The sequence below is a fragment of the Canis lupus genome, chromosome 7, assembly GCF_003254725.2.
Source record: "Canis lupus dingo isolate Sandy chromosome 7, ASM325472v2, whole genome shotgun sequence".
In the NCBI taxonomy this organism is placed as follows: domain Eukaryota; kingdom Metazoa; phylum Chordata; class Mammalia; order Carnivora; family Canidae; genus Canis; species Canis lupus.
The window spans coordinates 24949948-24969576 of record NC_064249.1 but is presented as its reverse complement, the minus strand read 5'-3'; the positions used below and the strand labels follow the sequence as shown (position 1 = coordinate 24969576).

The window sequence follows — 19629 nt, the reverse complement described above, 5'->3', positions numbered from 1 at the left end:
AAAACCACCATTGGGACTTTGAAAGAGCTTGCATTGAATTCGTAGATTGCTTTGGGTAGTACTATGATCTTAACAATATTAAGTCTGCCAGTTCATGAACATGCAATGCCTACTTGTCTTAATTTCTTTCAGCAATGTTTTGTAGTTTTCAGTGCATGATTCGTTCACTTCCTTTGCTAAATTTATTCCTAAGTACTTTATTATTTTGATGCTTACTGTAAGTAGATTTGTTTTTCTAATTTCCTTTTGGATTGTTCATTGCTAGTGTATAAAAATGCAACTAATGTGTTGACTTTGTATCCTGCAACTTTGCTTAATTCATTTATAAACTCTAACAGCTTTTTAAAGGAAATCTTTAAAGGTAAAATAGTGGCTACTATACATTAAAATGCTCTATCCTTGTTCCTCAAAATGTTAAAAGTAGAACTACCCTGTGATCTGGCAATTGTACTACTAGGTATTTACCCAAAGGATACAAAAACACAAATTCAAAGGGATCCATGCACCCCAATGTTTATAGCAGCAATATCAATAATAGCCAAACTGTGGAGAGAGCCCAAATGTCCATTGACTGATGAATGGATAAAGATGTGGTGTGTGTGTGTGTGTGTGTGTGTGTGTATAACAATATTACTCAGCCATCAAAACAAATGAAATCTTGCCATTTGCAATGACATGGATGGAACTAGAATATGCTAAGTAAAATAAGTCAGTCAGAGACAGACAAATACCATATGATCTCACTTATACATGGAATTTAAGAAACAAAACAGACGAACACATGGGAAGGGGGAAAAGAAAAAAGGAAAGAGGGAAACAAGCCATAAGAGACTCTTAAAGATAGAAAACAAACTAAGGGTTGATGGAGGGACATAGGGTAGGGATGGGCTAGATGGGTGATGGGTATTAAGAAGGGCATTTGTTATGATGAGCAGCAGGTGTTGTGAATAAGTAATGAATCACTAAATTATACTCCAGAAACCAATATTGTACTGTATGTTAACTACCTAAAATTTAAACTTAAAAAATTAATAAAATAAAATGCCCCATACTCAAATATCATTAAAATTAGTTGTTTCAGTTAAGATATAACAAGGTCTTACTCATTTTATGGAAAGTTAGTTCCTCTTTAGACAATTTAATGAAAAAAAGCAACCTTTAGTTATTTGCTATTAAAACAGTATATTTCTAAAATTATCCTTAATGAGTCTATTTAAATGTTTCCCAAAATGTCACAGTGGGATTTTCAAAATTAAGAGACTTGATTATGAAACGAAAAATTCAGGACAAGAAGCAAAAAAGGATCAATTGCACTTTCCCATTTGACAAATATTTTGTAGTATTGGTGACATCACGAGGTTTTTTTTTTTAAGATTTATTTACTATTTATTCGTGATAGAGAGAGAGAAAGAGGCAGAGACACAGGCAGAGGGAGAAGCAGGCTCCATGGCAGGCGCCCGATGCAGGACTCGATCCCGGGACTCCAGGATAGTGCCCTGGGCCAAAGGCAGGCGCCAAACCACTGAGCCACCCAGGGATCCCCAAGAGAGGTTTATAAATAAGTTTTCCTTTTGAATATGCTATTCTAGAACTGTTCTCTTCATCTCCAACATACATAATATCAACCTTCCTACATTTTAGCAGCTTATATCAAGACTGATCTAGAGAACATTAATGGGGCCAGATCCGAAGTTCTAATATATTTATTCAGAAAATGATTTATGGTAAATACATGGCATTTCAGACTCACTATGCAAATTTAGTAAAGGATTACTTAAGTAAATCATATCTATCTTTCAAAAACCTGCATTTCTTGGCTTTGTGATATCTTCTGAATATATTACTAACAACTAGATTCAAGAATACAGACATAAAATTTCAGAGTATTACCATCAGAATTGCTTGACTTTTACATTTAGGTACCAGGGGATATTTGCTCCTATTCTAGAAAAATGGTTCCCAAAGGTTACGCTCTACAGTTCTTGTCACTGTCCTTATCTTTCATTTCAGTTAGTGTCTACTAAGTAAAATTGTCTGAAGTAGCTTCACTTTTCCTATTAAGTAAAATGCAATAATTTTATGAGTAATATTTTCCTCAATATTAATTAAGAGGTCCTTGTGACTTACCCTCTTAGGTTTCTCTAGTGATCTGAACCACTAAGACTGTTGAGAAAGGCTGACCACCAAGATTAAATGGCTGTTACTGTGTTATGACTGAAAATCCTGCACTGCCACAGTATATCTCTCAACACACTGACATGAAGGATTTACACAGTACTGAATAGAATTTTATCTAATTAAATAGAAGGCAACATTGCTCAATTTTTATTCAACAGGTTTCTCTTAGAAGGAAAACACACTCAGAAATTTAAAAGAATAATAAGTCATTCATCTTACCTGAGCACCTACTAGCTGCAGCAATGCTGAGTTCACGGGGAGGAGCTCAATATCTGTATTGATAGTGGTCTGGTCAAATGGGCAAGCCTTGCGGTGGAGTTTATTCAGGCACATCTTGCAGACAGTATGACCACAACCCAAACTGATGGGCTTTCGAATTGTTTCATCGAAAGTCTGAGTGCAAATTGGGCAGGAGAGGAAATCCGTCCATTGTGGAGCTTGTACAGGCATTGTTACTAGAGTTATAATTCACTAACACACACACAAAATAATCTAAAGCAAAGATTCCACTGGAATCAAAATCTTTGAAAAAAGTTTTTTTTTTTTTTAAATATCTTCTGTAGATACAGTCAGCACATAGTGTGAAATATAACCTGGAAAACAAAAAAAGAAAAAAAATTAGTGTGTCTTCCTTTTCAATTAAACTATGCATTTACACTCTACTACTTACAACCTTTTATACCCCATTTATAACACTATAGTACACTGTTTCACACTTTTATAAAATTAGAGCCTTAACAAAACATCTTGTCTCATCCCCTTACTGAAGAGATGGGGAGTGGACCCCAGGAAGAAAATTACTTGCCCCAGGTAACAAATGAAGTTAGTAATAAAGTTAAATACAGTATCTAAGTCTCTGAAGTTTATTGAAGTCTAGAATTATAATGAAGAATTAGCCTTTTTAAGGTTAAGAATATTATTTCTTATTTAAACATCAGTTACATCAATCTGTTCAGCTGTGAAAATTTAACAAGCTCTACACTGATATGTATGCTTCTGTGTATGTTCCACCTCAATAAAGTTTTTAAAAATTGGCCTGAAGTAAAAACATTAAAATATTTTTTCATCAAAGTAGGTATGGGTAATGAGATAAAGAGTCTGTGGGCTTTTTTAAAGTCTGTTTTTAAGGGTCTTAGATATTGTTAAGAATTTTATTTGCAGATAGTTATCTTTAAACCTCTGATATGGCCTGTACTTGTTGCTACTGTGCGTTGTGTTAGAACAAATGCACAGTTAAAATTATTTACTTCAAAGATTTTTTAAATCCCCAAATTTATAAATGACAAAATAATTATAATTCAAATTAAATGAAATTTCATTGCCTATCCTGTTTTTGGCCGAGGATAAAAGTCAAATTGTAAAACTCATCACCTATATCTAAAAAAAATTCTTCTTATATACAAAAGTCAACCTAAAACTTCCAAAATATATCTTAAACAATACAATTTATACTATCTCTAACTGTAGTTTCTAAAAATGAGAATTGATGCACAGAACAATAAAGTAACAGTATTACAAGGTTCTTCAAGATTTGATTATGCTCAAGAGAGACCACTTACAAAGACGAAAAAATTATTTAAGCTGTAATTAACTAGGAAAATAAATCCTCTATATACCTTACTTTTTGAGCATTACATTTAATTCTTGTTTTATCGAAATAACTCAATCTTAAATGCAAGCCTATTATTGATGAGAGAGCTGAGAGAGCAGTTTCCATTAGGTATGCTAACAATGTATCTGTTCGCTCAACAAATATTTACTAAGCACTACTTATGTGCCAGACTGAATTGTTAGCGAAACAGCATAGTCATAATATCTGCCTTCTGAGTAATCTTAGCTTTGTTTGGGTTTTTGCAAAGTGTGCTGTAAGATAAATGGATTTAACCAAGTTAATTTCATGTTCAGGATCTAAAATTAAAGTTATCTGCATGTGTGTTAAAATGGCCCCGGCAATAACAAGAATGAGTAAAGAAATTGCTAGAAATCAAAATCTTTTGATTTCCATAATGTTTTAAAGATAAATACTTCTACTAAAATGGATTTAATCAAGTAGATTATGAATAACTACAAGTATATTTATATTATTTTTTAAGATTTTATTTATTCATGAGAGACACAAAGAGAGTGAAGCAGAGACATAGAGAGAGGGGAGAAGCAGGCTCCATGCAGGGAGCCTGATGGGGGATTCAATCCCGGGTCTCCAGGATCACGCCCTGGGCTGAAGGCGGCACTAAACCACTGAGCCACTCGGGCTGCCCAGTATATTTATATTAAATTATTACTATTTAACATATTGAAACTCTCATCTAGAATGGTAAAAAAGAGAATACAGTATCTAATTACTCTATTCAACTGCAGACTCAAATGCTACATTTGTGTATGGGGTTAAAGAATGCTCCAAAAGAAAAAAAATTTTTAGAAGATAGAATATTCAGAAAAGGAACTGGTATCAGTCACAAACTGCTTTTTGAGCTTGATTAAATCAATAAAATATCACCCACATGAACTTTTCTATAGATTAGCATGGCAATTTATATCAATGCCTGTGGATAATCTGATCTTACATTAATCTCTGTAGAGTTAAATGGTTCCCTTTTATTAGTATGACATTGTAGACAACTTAAAATTTGTTAACTATAAAAGTAGAGATAAAACTCAGCACACTTTAGTCTCTCCAACACTTTATACAAGTGCCAAAGGGCACAAAACGTGTTTTATTGTATATAATTATAATTTTTATTATTTACAAAGCTATGTGCCACATACGCCTTATATAGAGGACTTATAAAAGGTAGGTAATTACCGTTATCCCACTTTACAGATTTGAGAAACGGAGGTTTAGAGAGGCTGAGTAAGGTAAGAAGAAATAGAACTAAGATATTAACTCAGATATACTGGCACAAAATCCAAACTCTTAACCATATTAAGATTAAAGGTTAAATATAAAGGAACTATTTGTGACTTCATTCAAAAACCAATGTCACAAAGCTGCCCTAACAGCTACTAACTTCATAGCAATTCTGCTAAATTTAACTGCCAAATCTAATGGTCAGGTCACTATTCTAATCTCATTTGTCTTCTCAGTTAAGATATGAAACAATTACTAACTCCCTGCTTCTTGAAAGTGTGCATGAACCACATTCCCCTCATCCTTTCCAATTTGTTATGTTTTTGACCTCCTAAATTCTTCTAAATGCTAGAATCATCAGATCTCCATTTTGAGTTTCTCTTTCTCATCATCCTTCAGCTAAAATCCCAAAACAGCCTTCTGATTTAGAATAAAGTCTGGATTTCATATTCTGATTTACAAAATCCTAAATGATAAGACCTGTTAATTCTACTCTAACTTTATTTTCTAATACTTATCCTCACCACCCCAGTACTGTCCAGCTCCTCAAATGAAGCTTGTTCCCACTTTAGTATGTTACTACAAGCTATTCTATCTAATCTTTGAACTGGAAACCACTCTTTATCACTTAGATGCCACCAAAAATGTCAAGTCCTCCCTGACCACTCAAAACTCTAAATCACTCTAGTCCATCACTATATTTAAATTCTCTATAAAGCATTTCCATCATCTATAAGTAGCATTTTCTTTCTTATATTTTTATCTGCTTACTCAATATCTATATTCTATATGAATACAGACTCCACAAGAACTGAGACCTCATCTGTCTTGTTCACTATGAAAGCTATAGCTCCTCACAATTTAGGCATACTAAAAATTTTGCATAATTTCAGAGTTCATAGATCTGTGGAAATCTATTCAGAAATCTCTAAGGTACCTAAAAACTCTACATTAAGAAATTCTTATCTATATTATTCCTAATGAGTCATAAAATTGCAAGTAAATATTTGAGATTTATTACATGTCAGACATTGCAATATGGATAACAGGTAGAAAATATGGTCAACATCAGTTTTACATATTTGAAAACTCATGACTCTCCTACCTGATTTCAGATCTGTGCTGCCATTACAAATTTTCCAAATTATCCTGTTGTAACAAGAATTGTTTAAAATAGAATCATAAAATTTTACTGGTAAAAGACCCTTAGAGATCATCTGGTTCTAGCCTAATTTTTCAAGATGAGCTAATATTTACTTATGTCCTCATTAGTAGCAAGTATTATGAAACTTTTTAAAACAACTCTTTTCATCTTAAAACCCAAAGAATTTGGAATAATTTTCCTTCTTTTTTCAGAAAAAAACATTCAGAGAACTCTGTCTAAGGTCACAGGGTAGTAACCGGCAAAGTCAGGACACAACAACCTCAGGTCAGGACTTGACACACTAAAGCCTATGTGCACTTTCCACTGCACCAATTTGACATGGAGAAGACCAAAAGGCAAAACAAGTAAAATAGTTACAAAGTCATGCAGCTTGATAATGGCAGAGCTAGGATTAGAAACCAAGTTTCCTAACTCCTAGTTTTAGCATCCCCTGCACCCTCCACCGGATTGCCTTGCATAGAAAACTACCACCAAACACCTGATTTTTAAAATACTCTTGCTTACTAAAACCATGGTTAACAATATTTGGCTTGGATCAAGGCATCCATTAATCTTTAATATGTAAAAATATTTATATATACATGCTCATTCTTCTGGGAATAAGATCCGTGACTTTTATCAGATTCTCAAAGGTTTTATTTGGAGAGGAAGGGAAAGAGAAGATAAGAATCACAGACTCAGTGAAATAAAGTAACTGGTAAAAACATAAAAAAAAAAAAAAAGGAATAAAAATTTATATGAATATATATTTCCTCTGTATTTGCACCACAGTCTCAACAGACTACAACTCTTGGAAATTTTTAAAAAGTGATATTTGCAGGCATCATTTTTTTTATACGGTTACACTGGAGTATCTCCCTCTCATTCCTATCTCCCATCCCTCTAGTCTTCATTTTCATCCCACCTCCACAGGAAAACCATAGCTATTATTCTCTCTTCAGTTTCTTTATTCATTTGTCAAATATATGTTATTAATTGGAAAGAAAGCATTTTAAATGCTGTTATTTACAACTTTTTTTATTAAACCAGTTTTTCTTAGAAATTATACCTAGAAATCTTTCTCCATTCCCAGTAAAAATTAAATATTCCATTACTTGCAAAAAAAATGTTTTATTGGTCTTTACTATGTGCCCAGGAGTGGGGCTAAAAATTAGTCCACAAGCAAGTCATTCCAAGTCTGCATAGACCTTACATTGTTTCCTTCATTATCTAATCTATTTAAACAATAACGATACAAAGTAAGTACATGACTCCAAGGCATGGTAAATGATATTAAAGTAAAGGCAAAGGACAGGGATTTAAGTACATATAACAGAGATAATCTAAACAAATTGGGATGGGGTTGTATGGGGCATTGCTTTCCTGAGGAAATGATATTTATGGTAATATTTTAAAGATGAAGAATAAATGTTATGGGAAAAATAATGCATAAAATGTGTGCACCCATTCTAGGTAAGGAAAAGTAGAACGAAAGGCTCTGAAGACTATAGAATATACTACCATTAGGGAGCTAGAAAAAAACAACAGGGAAATGAAAAACAAAAACAAAAGGCAAAGAGAGCAAGAGAAATATGCATGAGATGAGATTAAAGAATCAGTAAGGACCAAATAATACATGATCTCTTATCTACTATTATTGTGCGTGGTCATAATGTAAAGACTACTCAAAAGGGCACTAAAAGAGGCAGGAAGGATCCCACTTCATTGTTTTTAATACTCCCCAATCTGCATACTATTCTTACCAATCCTCATCCACTGAGATCTCCTTCAAGGCCCAAATTGGAAGGAGAATCTAACAATACTATGGGATTTCTCTCTCATTTAATAAAGTAAATAATTATACTACCATCATGGTTATGGTTATACCACCATCATGCCTTTTAGAAAACTTGATACGTAAAAATTCTAATACAGCAAAGAAACATTACACTGACTTTCATATTACACAAACATAATCTACCAATGTATTCATAACAGAATTATTTTTTTAAGGTTTTATTTATTTATTCATGAGAGACACAGAGAGAGGCAGACACACAGGCAGAGGGAGAAGCAAGTTCCATGCGGGTAGCCCTATGTGGGACCGGGATCACGCCCTGCACTAAAGGTGGACGCTCAACCACTGAGCCACCCAGGCATCCATAACAGAATTCTTTTAAAAGAAAGCCTGGAAATCTTTGTAATTGAGACAAATTAAAAATATTGTGTTCAAAATAGGGGAATGGCTAGATAAACAGAGGGTATCCCTGTACTATGGAAACAGATGCAGTTATTAAAAAAGAAATTTATGCACTGGAAATGGAAAGGGATCCAAGATATATCAAGCAAAACAAAACTTGCAGACCTGTATATAGTATCATTTGTGTTGGAGAAAAAAATTCTATATATTAGTCTTGGTATTGATGGATGTAAATGGATGGAAGAAAAAAGTCTGGAAAGACATCTAACAAACATAGCAGTTACACAATTGGACAACTAATAAAATGTATATAATAATTATATAAGTGCAAATAAACTTGAAAGAACAAAAAGAGAAGCTAACTATATCTGGAATACAACTCAGCCTATTTCTAAGATAAATTACAGTAAAATTAAAACATTTTTCCTTATTACATTGACCATTTTACACTTATGGATATCCAAATAATCAAAACTTAGGAGTCCTTTTCAAAATTTATTAAAAGCCCTTTTATAACTTCTCTATAAATTACCTCGTTCAAAGAACTAGCACAAGTTTAATTTTATTTTTCATTTCATCTCACTTAACCTAGTAAAATGAGGTACAGTTGCTAATCTTACATTTTTTAAAAAAGATTTATTTATTCATGAGAAACACAGAGAGAGGCAGACACAGGCAGAGAGAGAGAAGCAGGCGCTATGCAGGGAGCCCAGAATCACACCCTGGGCTGAAGGCGGCACTAAACCGCTGAGCCACCGGGGCTGCCCTAATCTCTTACATTTTCTAGTAACGTAGTTCTTAGAGACAACTATAACAAACTTGATAGAATAAACATACAGAACCAGCATCAGGTTCTTCACTGAAAATAAAAGCATTCTTTTGATCAGAAAGATACATATGAAGAGACCAAAGGGAAAACAGTATTTTAAAAGCTTGACTTTGCTTGGGAAATTTGATGATTACAAATAATAACTCAGTCTTTGATGATTCTATTTCAGGAATATAAAATCATAAAGCAAATGTCATTGTAGTTGTTAGATCTAAGAACAATTTCTACTTCCTCATTCTTTAAACATCTTTCTCCAAAGGCATCTTTCTAAACATTCTCCAAGCTTTCTCAAAGACAGATGTTTATATCATCTTCAACCACAAAATACATCTAAACCACATAGAACATATGGCTTAGCGAATGTAATAAACATCCTTTCAGTCAAGAGTAAATATATGAAATAAAATTACTAAAACACCAAATACCAACATCCAGATTCTTTTTTTTTTTTTTTTTAAGATTTTATTTATTTATTCATGAGAGACACAGAGAGGCAGAGACAGGCAGAGGAAGAAAACAGGCTCCCCACAGAGAGCCCTATGCAGGGCTAGATCCTGGGACTCACAGATCACGCTCAACCACTGAGCCACCCAGGTGTCCCCCTCTTTACTTCTAACAAAATCCAAAGGAGAGGCTGCTGCTCAATGATGAAACCAATGGTTAACTTCCTATTGGTTAAAACAAGGCCTACTCCCCTATGTAAATGGCAATTAGTGATTTTACTGATACTAAGTTGATAACACAGAACATACAACAATTATATAGCAATCAGTCCACCTTGAAGAAGGCCCAAATTTTAAAATATCATATAACTTCCCCCAAAACATGCACATTTTTACAGCAGAATTAGTGCTCTTGGCTACTACAAACAAAATCATGATAGGATACATAAAAGAGCTTGGTTTTCTAAAAGGTCAGGCTTTATGCAAGGTGTTTTCACATTCTTTTCTTATTTAAATGTATACCATAAATCTAAACAAAATAAACTACCACCAGTCACCAACAACTGTTAAATGCCAGCACTTTCTGTGCTCTATATACAGTATCAAATTAATTAAATGTTCACAGCAATGCTGTAATACAATTATCTTCATTTTAATGATAAAGAAACCAAAGTACAGACAAGTACCCAAAGATACAAAGCTAGCAAGTGGCAGGACTATGATTCAAACTTGGCCAGCCTAACTACCAAGCTAGTACTTTTAAATACTATAATTTGTGCCATCTTATAGAGAGTTAATATAGTCATTAAGGTAGAGGAACTTTTAAGGGTGATGGAAATGATCTAAAATTGGATTATCTTGATAACTGCACAATTCAGCAAATTCTCTAAAATTCATTGAATTACACACTTAAAATAAGTGAATTTTACACTATGTAAAGTATACTTCAATAAAACCATTAAAATCACCATTAAAGGCTTATAAATGGTCTTAATTTTCAAATTTTTAAATATAATAATTTAAAAACATAAAGACACCTTCAGATTTGTTCTATGAATGCAGCAATAGCCCTATTAAAAGCTAAATTACACTGCTTTGAAGATGTCATTTAAATATATTAAAACTGACATTCAAAAACGTGTTAAAATTGTAGTATCATCTCCTTTATATGGGTTCATTTAAACTGCCTCTGATTTACAGGGAGAAACACAGAAATAAAATTCATCAAGTATCTAGTCTGGGCCAGTCACTGCTCTGAGGCATTTTTTATGCCCATTTTATAGGTAATGCTTGAGCTTCAACAGCATTAAATAACTTGCCTAAAGCTAATAAATTGTGGACTGAGACCACAGTTCAGCTCTTAAGTGAATCTGAAGTATAAATTGTCCTGAGAAAGATATACTAAATAAAACCTTATTGTCTATAAGAACAAAATCTTGGATCTCCTCTCAGCCTGCCCTATGAGAGGAGTTTAATCCTTTATTCTTGGTCTTAATTTAATTTTCCATCCTCTGGAACATTTCCATAGCAACCAATGGGGCAATATCAGAACATTTTTAACCAACTTGAAAAATGAAGCTAAAAAGAGGAAATCAAAACAAAAAGGAAAATCAATAATAAATTATAACACTTTTCAGTGTTATAATTCTCAGCAAAGTATCAATTAACTTACAGATGAAATACTAGGCTGAGATTTCTGAGGAACCTCAAGGTTTTTTTTGGCAAAAATACCCTGTGAAGAAAGATCTAATTTTGATTGTAAAAATCTCTCTTCCCAAAATATGTGAATTTGTAACCCTATATTGTACACAACATTCTAGATATAACTAATATAATTTATATAGTAATGTTAGTACAAATGGACAAATACTTGGGACAGGTATAAAAAGAATGGCTTCTGATTTAGAGGGGGGGGGGGGGAGCCTGAAAGATACAACTTAACACAGAAGGGTTGAGAAAGCAGCAAAGGATTCATTTAGCTGGCTTACTTTCCCAGTGTTCAGAAAGACAAAAAGAAACATTTCTATCTGAAAGTTAATGCCAAATTTAGAAGAAACAGTAAGGAAAGATAAAACCATTCATGGGGAAGCTGTGTGACCTGAAGTTTGAAATAATACTTTCTATAAAGTGAACGACAACTTCCAACTTTGTGTACAGTTTCAAGTTCCAGGTTTCTATCCTACATAAAGTTATGCATTGTGTGTAAATGTGCTACACTGAAAAGGACATCACCAGTTATTAAGAGGTGGTAGAAAAGTGTCATCTGGAAAATATCTGTGAGGTAACAAGCAGGGAAAACTTACCCATAGTAGCAAACAGCCCAAAGGTTATTGTATTTTTTTCAGCTTTTCATTAGGATTGAGATGTATTACATACAGTATCCTGCTGTATATTACATAGATCGAATTCAATATATTCAATGTATTCCAAACATGAACAACCCAACAAGAACTAATAACCAAAATCAGGTATATTTTGGATTACACTACACATTTTAGTTGATCTGTTATCTTGTTCACTGCTTTCAAACTAAATGCAAATTTCTGATATTGGTTGCTTTCTTTGTAAAAATTGATGTCTCCTTAATTTGGCCTCCTTTCTAAAACATAAAGGTAACTCAGTCCCAACACAAAAATATCCATGAATGATTTTTAGTACCTAGGCCAAATATTTTAACCAGACTTTAGTTTTTCAGATCACGTTTTGAAATCTCTCCTGCTGCTACAATAATGGCTCCTTTTGAGAACAGGAAGTTTGTTCCTCCAGTCTGCACAAGTTATTTTGAGACACAATGACAAATCTGATTGGCAAGTACTCAGTAATCTTGAATGTAGGGGTAAAAGCTCACAAGGAAAAGAAAATCTAACTTGTCCCCCATAAATTCATTATTTCAGACTGTTAATTACAATGAAATTGAGACATTTTGAGGGGCAGCACTAATAATTCTTTTGTTCAACTTATCCCTTACTAGTTCTTTCCTACCAGCATGCTTAAATCCTTATTCAGAGGAGCTTAAAAAAAAACCCACATTTCTAACTCCAACCTGTCTCAGACCTTTAGTTAAAAAAAAAGAAAAAAAAAAGCACATCAACAACCTTCTTTTGAAATTCAACAGTTAAATCTCAGTAATTATCTTTTTTTTGATATAGCATTTAATAATGTTGACCAGTTATTCCTGCAAATGCTGCCCTTCAGGTTTCTATAATGGCATACTGTTCAGATATTCCACTAATGGCAGGCCACTCCTGTGTGTCTGTTGAGGGCTATTCCTTCTCTGCCCATCTCTGGAATGTATGTGGTTTTCAGAATTCCTTTCTCAATTCTTTCCTTCAAAAAATGTCCCTGAGAGATTTTGTGTATTTTTCAGCTTTCAAATACCAACTACAATGCTGATGATTTTCCAAATCTATATCTCAGGTCATACTTCTCTTCTGAATGCCAGGCAGGGCCATACAATCAGTAGGCTATTAGCCATCCATGTCTAACTAGTATCTCAAATAATTTCAACCTTACCAAAAACCTTTTGTTCCTCATGTCAATGACTGAGTCACTTATCCATTGACAGAAACATGGGGAATCATCACTGACTTCCCTTTTCCCCAAACCCTTCTCCCTCAACTAATCAGTCACCATATCCTACCATTTTATTTTTTAATGTTTCTTGAAACACCTTCCTACTCATTCCCAATACCTAAGTTTAGGTTAGCAACGTCTCTTATCAATATTACTAGATTTCTTAACTATGGTACCCCTGTTAATAGTATTCTCAGTAAAGCAAAGTTAGGCTATAACTAGACTAAGTTCCTTAAAATCAGAGAAATTTTGTTTTGTCTTCTCTCTTGCTATTTTCTCTATGGTTTTAATACAGAAAATGTCAGCCAATATACATCAGTAAACCTATCAAGCTGGAGTATTTGTTTTCCCCAATATAAAGCCAACTGAGCTGATGGAAAGCTAGCTGCTAGGGAAGAAACTTAGGGCCTTAACATTCAGAAGTATGCACAGGTCAACAAGGATTTGTAGGACTTGAATAACAACACTATGAACCAACTAGACCTTAAGGACATCCAGAGAATACCTAACAAAAGCAGAATCCTTTTCTCTTTTCTTTTCTTTTCTTTTCTTCTTTTTTCTTTTCTTTTCTTTTCCTTTCTTTTTTCTTTTCTTCCCTTTTCTTCCCTTTTCTTTCTTTCTTTCTTTCTTTCTTTCTTTCTTCTTTCTTCTTTCTTTTTCTTTCAGATTTTATTTATTCATGAGAGAAAGAGAGAGAGGCAGAGACATAGGCAGAGGGAGAAGCAGACTCTGCAGGAAGCCTGATGCGGGACTTGATCCCAGGAATCCGGTATCATGCTTTGAGCCAAAGGCAGACACTCAACCACTGAGCCACCCAGTTACCCTGCAGAATTCTTTTCAAGTACATATGGAACATTCTTTGACAGACCACACGGTAGATCACAGAACAAGTGTCAATACATTTAAGGGGACTGAAATCACAAAAGTTATATTCTCTGAACACAATGGAATGAAATTACAAACCGTAACAGAAATAAATTTGGGGAACTCACAAATAGAAAAATTAACATACTCCTAAATAACCAAGAAGTCAAATAAGAAATCAAAAGGGAAATTAGAAAATATTTTGAGATGAATGTAAATGAAAACATACCACACAAAAACTTTTAAGATGCAACTACAGCAAGGTTTAGAGAGAATTTTACAACTTTAAATGCCTATATTAAAAAAGAAGGGGGGGGGGTGCCTGGGTGGCTCAGTCTGTTGTGTCTGCCTTTGGCTCAGGTCATGATCTCAGCGTCCTGGGATCAAGCCAATGTAGGGGTCCCCACTTAGGAGTCTGGTTGTCCCTCTCTCCCTCTCCCTCCCTCTGCTTGTGCTCTCTCGTTCTCAAATAAATAAAACCTTTAAAAATAAAGAGAAGAGGGAAGTGGGTGTGGGGATGGGTAAAATAAGGTGAAAGGGATTAACACTACTAGTTATCATGACGAGCACTTACTAGTGTACAAAATTGTTCAATCACTATATTGTACACCTGAAACTAATATAACATTGTATGTTAATTATACAGAGTTAAATTTTTAAAAAACCAGTAAAAAAAATTAAAAAGAAAAATCTCAAATCAATAATTTTACTTTCCACTTTAAGACACTGGGGAGAAAATGAGATATTTAACATCAGCAGCTTAATGACAAACTGTGGCCAAAATATAAACTCTGAATTTACATTGGTAGCAAATGATGCCAATTTTAGACAATTACTCCCCTACACATTATAGAATGGAAACTTATAAACCACACATTAAGAGCTTAAAAATAATAAAAACACATTTTTAAAAAGATAAAAAATTCAAGTGTTTTATACCCTGAACTGTAACATTAATTAGTTTAAGAGGTATAAATGCAATCTTAAAAGATCTTGGTGGTTCCTTTTCCCAATGAACACACACACACACATTTCCATTTTGGAAGGAAATAAGACACCTCAAGGTTTATAAACTCAAATATAAAATCCAGGTTTTTGTTTCATTATTTTAGGCAAACAATTTATAACATGAGAAATGAGTCTTAATATATCAAAGCTGGCAAACAGAAAAAACACCCAACTTTATCTTTCAGAGGGCATTTGGAATACCACTTACAAGCAAGCTATGCTGGCTTTCCTATGAAGGAGATTTTCATAGGTTCAATATAAGCAAATGGAGACTTAAAAGGAATGCTAAGTTTTAAAATAATGGCATTTACTATGGTTAAAATATTCTTTAAAAAGGACACTATTCTATTTTTTTATTATCATAATAACCTTGCAAACTATTATTAGACCCTTGAGAAAAACAGGGCTCAGAAAAGTTAAACCATATTCTCAAAGTTCACGGCCAGTAAGGGCTGGTAGAGTTTAGATTCCAACCCTGGTGTGTCTATCTTTACCATTGTAAGACTGTCTCCTTAGGTTTTTAAATCATTTTGTGTGTCAGTTTGCAAAATTCCTCCTTTGCAATTTGACTTTGCCGCTCTTTCTATTAAGAGAGTGGGTCTATTTCCCCACCTCTTGAATCTGGATGGCCTTGACTTATTCTGAATAGTAGGATGGAACAGAAGTGATGTTGGAGGAGTTTCAGAGCTTAGGCCTTAAGTGACCTTGCAGCTTCTACCCCCACTCTCTTGGAACATGGTGCCACTATGTGAGGAAGCTTGAACTAGTCCCCAAAGGTAAAACCAACAGAACAGAGTAAAACGGTCCAAGCTCAAACCCCAAGAGCAATCAGTCCCAATCTAAGCTGCCAGATGACTGAAGCTGCATAAGTGGCCTCAGTGGAGACTAGCAACAGAACACACAGTTAAATCCTGCTCCAAATCTGACTCAGAAGTGTGACACAAATAAAACAGTTACTGTTTTAAGCCACTGAACTTTGGGGTGGTTTGTTACTCCATGATAGATATCTAATAATTGTATAATTAAGATATAACAACAGAACACTTCTAAATTTCATCATAGTCTTTTGAGAATACAGTAATATTGAATGTAATATTGATCCTGGAATTTGAAAGTTTCTCTCAATTGAATTATACCTTTTAAAAAAGTGAATATCTACCTATCCTTTTTCTAAGACCCTAAAAATTACTAATATTTTGAAGTACCTTCATAAACACAACATTCCTAAATTTAGTTTCTTAATTCTACAGCATAAATTAACAGTAACTAAGGGGAAAAGCATTTAAGTATGTCACTGGTAATACTTTCAAAGCACAGCATGGACAACAAATCCTCTAGACAAAACATGTTCCACTTAGGCTCAATTTAAATCCATCTGAAACTTTTTACTATATTACAACTTAATACATTTGTTATCTATACTAACAATCCTCCATGCTGCTGTTCCAGAGAAGCATTATTAACTCTTTTTTAAATTATTAATTCTTAATATTGATAGATTCCTAGGTTCCCAAGTTGGATGTTGTTAGTCTTTACTGGTTATAACCTAAAGACTTAACTTTCCTTACCATTCCTCACCTTAGTGATCTTCAGCAGGTTATACTTGTTTTTACCTACTCACAACTATCTTTATATACTCTCCAAATCTATTCCCTTTCCATCCCCAAACTGTGGGATTTGAGTGCCAAGTACTTGTAGATGATTGCATTTAATCCTCCAATAACCTGAGATACCTATCATCTTTACTAATGAAGGAAAGAAAACTCAGCTAATTTAGTGGTCTAGTCATAATTCAAACCTATGTTTGTCCACTCTAAAGCCTGTACATTTTCCACTGTAATAAATGTTTTCTAATTTTCAACACCTGTAATTTTTAATTAGCCAAAACTAAAAATCTAAATTAAATGGTCCTTGTTTGCAGTTTAACTTGAGCATGATTACTTTTAAATTAAGTAGATTTAGGGCAGCCCCAGTGATGCAGCCATTTAGCGCGCGGCCTGCAGCCCAGGGTGTGATCCTGAAGACCTGAGATCGAGTTCCACATCAGGATCCTGGCATGGAGCCTGTTCTCCTCTGCCTGTGTCTCTGCCTCTCTCTCTCTCTGAATAGATAAATCAAGAAAGAAGAAAAGAAAAGAAAAGAAAAGAAAAGAAAAGAAAAGAAAAGAAAAGAAAAGAAAGAAAAAGATTGATTTAGTGCAGGTATCCTGGAACTGTTTAAGCCTACTAGTTTATTTAAGAAAAAAATTAGGTTACAGCAACTTCTATGTTTTCTGGGGAGAATCCCAAAGAACATTAGGACATTTCACTGAGAAATAATCAGAGGACTAAAATAGAAAATGAATCTTAACCTTATATGTGTTTTAAGATACTTAATATGTATTGAAGTATGGCATACATACAGAAAGGCATATAGATCAAGAATGTTCAGGTCAATGAATTATCACAAAGTAAGCGTATCTGTACAGTTGACCTGTATAGTTGACCTGTGAACACCACCAGTTTGAACTCCATGAGTCCACTTATACTGATTTTTTAAAAAGAGTTAACAGCAAAAACCACAAGGCATTTACTTATAACTGCCAACCCCAGTCTCCATAGAACAAAACAAAGGCAACTGACACAGAGGTTGTGCCCGTTTCCCTGGCAACGCCAGGGAAACCCATGGAGGTAGTCAGCAGTCCCTGGGTGCCCTGGGACAGTGTAGGACTTCAGGTCACCCCCGGCGTGAAGGGAATGTGTACATGAGGGGTTGGGTCAAGCACCAGGGGGCGGGCAGGCAGAAGGCTAAGCTGAAGGAGGATCACATCCAGGGCCCTCAACCTTCCAATCCTCCAAGCACTGGTTCCTCACCAGGCACACTCCCCAGCCTCTGCCCAACAGCACTCAGGGCCCAGAGTCTCTAGGAGGCCAGCTACACTTACACATGGCCACAGCTCCTTATAGCACAGGTCAATGCTATATGGCAAGACAGGATAGCTGTACTGTGCCTCCAGGCCTCTGCCACAGCCAGCAAGCCACCCAGGAGCTGCCCTCCTGAACCAAGGCCACCAAGCTGTAGAACACTACCATCCCAGGACCAGGGCTGCCCCTGGTACTGGTCTGCCTACAGATGGCTTTTTTCAATAACATACATACAATACTATGAATTTATTTTACCTTCCTTCTGATTTTCTTTTCTCTAGGTTTAAGAATACAGTATATAATGCATATAACATACAAAATATATGTTAATCAACTTTACATTATGGGTAAGACTTCTGATCAACAGTAGGCTATTAGTAGTTAAATTGTGAGGAGTCAAAAGCTATAAGCAGATTTTTGACCGCATGGGGGGGTCGGTATCCATAATTGTTTGGGGGTCAACTGTATACCCAAGATATACAGCATTACCCCCAGAAAGTCCCCTCACCAGCCCTTCCAATCATTATTCCTTTATTCTTCCTCAAAGGTCACTACTATCCTAACTTCTAATACCATAGATTAGTTTTTGCCTGCTTAAAAACTCTACTCAGTGGGGGATCCCTGGGTGACTGAGCGGTTTAGCGCCTGCCTTTGGCCCAGGGCGTGATCCTGGGGTCCCGGGATCGAGTCCCACATCGGGCTCCCTGCATGGAACATGCTTTTCTGTGTGTCTCTCATGAATAAATAAATAAAATCTTTAAAAAAACAACAAAAAATAAATAAAAATAAAATAAAAATAACAAAAATAACAAAACAAAACCACCTCTATTCAGTGGAATCATCAGTATATATTCTTTTGTATTTTGGCTTCTTTCATTTAGCATTGTATTTGTTAGATTTTTTTTCTACATTTATATTTTTAAAGTGCTACAAAACACTCCAGTTAAACTAATCAGTCAGAAAACCACCCTTCATAAAGTCATTTTTGAAGCAGTGATGACATTTGGATTTTGACTATCAGCAGATTTCTGGTATTGAACTAGAAACAAAAACCAGGTGTCAATAACAAAACTTGAGAACCAAGAGTCACCTCTTTACTCCAAAAAACAAAGCAGCATGTCACACTAATAATCCCCACTTCTTTCCTTTTGCTTGCTCCTATCTTTTTTTCCAGGGAGCCTGTGCCTTGGACTTCCTTGGTGGCTACCATAGGGCTGACTGATTCTAGAACTGGGCAACAACGAGAAAACAGGAAGATATATTCAGAATAGGTAAGCCACAACATGCTTGGGATGCAAGAGCTGGGTGATACTTCAGTGTATGCTCTGGCCTAAGGAATTTTTGCATTAGAGACATGTTCTAACATGTGTAACAATAATAAAATATTAGTATTAATAAAATGTATTGTCCCCATAATCTACTAACCAAGGCTTACAGGCACTGACATTACTTTATTTTTACAGAATACATCTGAAAGAGTTTACACTATTTCCAGAAAACAATTCAGTGATTTTCAAGCACACATGCTTGAAAAGTAATGCAACAGGGATCCCTGGGTGGCGCAGCGGTTTGGCGCCTGCCTTTGGCCCGGGGCGCGATCCTGGAGACCCGGGATCGAATCCCACGTCAGGCTCCCTGC

The 19629-nt window shown here is 34.9% G+C and overlaps 1 protein-coding gene across 4 annotated transcripts in view; it reads right to left on the bottom strand.

Annotated features, from left to right (window-relative positions):
* The window catches only part of RC3H1 (ring finger and CCCH-type domains 1), a 79537-nt gene that overhangs the window by 44016 nt on the left and 15892 nt on the right, over positions 1-19629 (bottom strand). For all 4 annotated transcript variants that reach the window (XM_025430258.3, XM_025430262.3, XM_035718843.2 and 1 more), the window contains exon 2: positions 2398-2771. In XM_025430258.3, coding sequence (XP_025286043.1) covers positions 2398-2628 — 231 coding nt within the window. In that variant the 5' untranslated portion in view covers positions 2629-2771. The remainder of the gene's footprint in view (positions 1-2397; positions 2772-19629) is intronic.